This window comes from Quercus suber, unplaced genomic scaffold, assembly GCF_002906115.3.
Source record: "Quercus suber isolate HL8 unplaced genomic scaffold, Cork oak 2.0 scaffold_176, whole genome shotgun sequence".
In the NCBI taxonomy this organism is placed as follows: domain Eukaryota; kingdom Viridiplantae; phylum Streptophyta; class Magnoliopsida; order Fagales; family Fagaceae; genus Quercus; species Quercus suber.
In genome coordinates, this window is record NW_027069636.1 from 248,758 (window position 1) to 250,084 (window position 1,327).

General features: G+C 35.1%; 1 protein-coding gene across 1 annotated transcript in view; it reads right to left on the reverse strand.

Annotated features, from left to right (window-relative positions):
* The window catches only part of LOC111992121 (uncharacterized), a 2,618-nt gene extending 1,849 nt beyond the window's left edge, over positions 1–769 (reverse strand). Inside the window, 1 exon segment of the mRNA XM_065778214.1 lies at positions 213–769. Coding sequence (XP_065634286.1) covers positions 213–769 — 557 coding nt within the window.
* Between the last annotated feature and the right edge of the window lie 558 nt (positions 770–1,327).

Below are 1,327 nucleotides of genomic sequence, written 5' to 3' on the forward strand. Positions count from 1 at the left end.
GGCAGAATAGTTGCTCGATTTAATTTCTTGCAAAAGAAGAAAATAAGCGAACTTAGATAATCATAATATAACATGATGAGTTTGATCCATCCAAGGATCAGTACTTCGACAAGGTACTCGTATATAAATCGTTTATCAGTGCATGAAAATATATAAGAACAAACAAGAGCTGCCACAGATCGATGCAGAAACTCCAATTGTTTACTCATAACCTCTTAACCAATACCTTGATAATGGATGCATAAAATCCTCTAAACCTTCTACTCGCTTTACGATTGAAACTTATGCATGCACACAAAGATGGAGCGGGCAATTCATATTCGTGTTCTTCCTCATCCATGCTTGAACCAAATGATGATCTTGAGCCATGTCGTTGAGAGTTCAACACTGTAGAAGATGACACTGAATATGATTGTGGCAATGGTAGTGAAGATGTATAGAATGAAAAAGAAGAAGAAGATGATGATGATGATGATGGTGATGTTGGCGGACGTGTTTTCTTTTTATTGTGCTTGGGAAAGATGGCGTATATAAGATTGGTCTTCGAGTACTTTCTGGCGTGTTTTCTTGTGGTTACGGAATAACTATAGGAAGGTGGAGGTGTGAGAGGAGGAAGATTATCATTATCAGCTTCAATTTCATGAAAGTTGTGCTTAGGAGTACCTGGTTGAGATTCCCATGTGAATGGAATTGAAGCAGATATTCTTCCATGATAATCTTCTAGGTGATTAGAGGAGTTTTGGGGTAAATCCAAGCAAGTTGTAGCCATTTTTGCTCAAGTGGAACTTGAGGATGAGACGGAAGATGAAAAGGTTTTAGCTATAGGCAGAGGGACTAGCAAATATAAAGGGTTCTAATAGGTATGATGGAAACTTTGTTGCGTGTTAAGTTGAGAAATTGAGATCGATCCAAGGCATCAATCTCTAACATATAATGGGGGAGTGGAGAGGTGCTTTTATATAAAGTTTTATGTAGTAAGATTTTTCAAGCATCTATATATATAGATTATAGAGGGATCACTATCCTATATTTGGCCTATAAACTGAGTTTCAACTATATATAGACTAAAAAAAAAAAAAAAGACTACTTTTATAAAATTAAATCAGTGCTCGAAGTCAGATTGCCTTTTGTTTTTGGTTTTTAATTTTATTATTATTTTTTTTTGGTTGAAAATAATTTCATATTAAAATAAATGGGCTGCACTCTAGGCCACGCAAGAAGAATTAATAAATTCCCAGCTCAAGGGTGCACCATATCAGTTTGATTAGTTTTTTTTTTTAATAACCCGGCCACTTTGATTAGTATTTAACACATGTTGAAGAGTAAA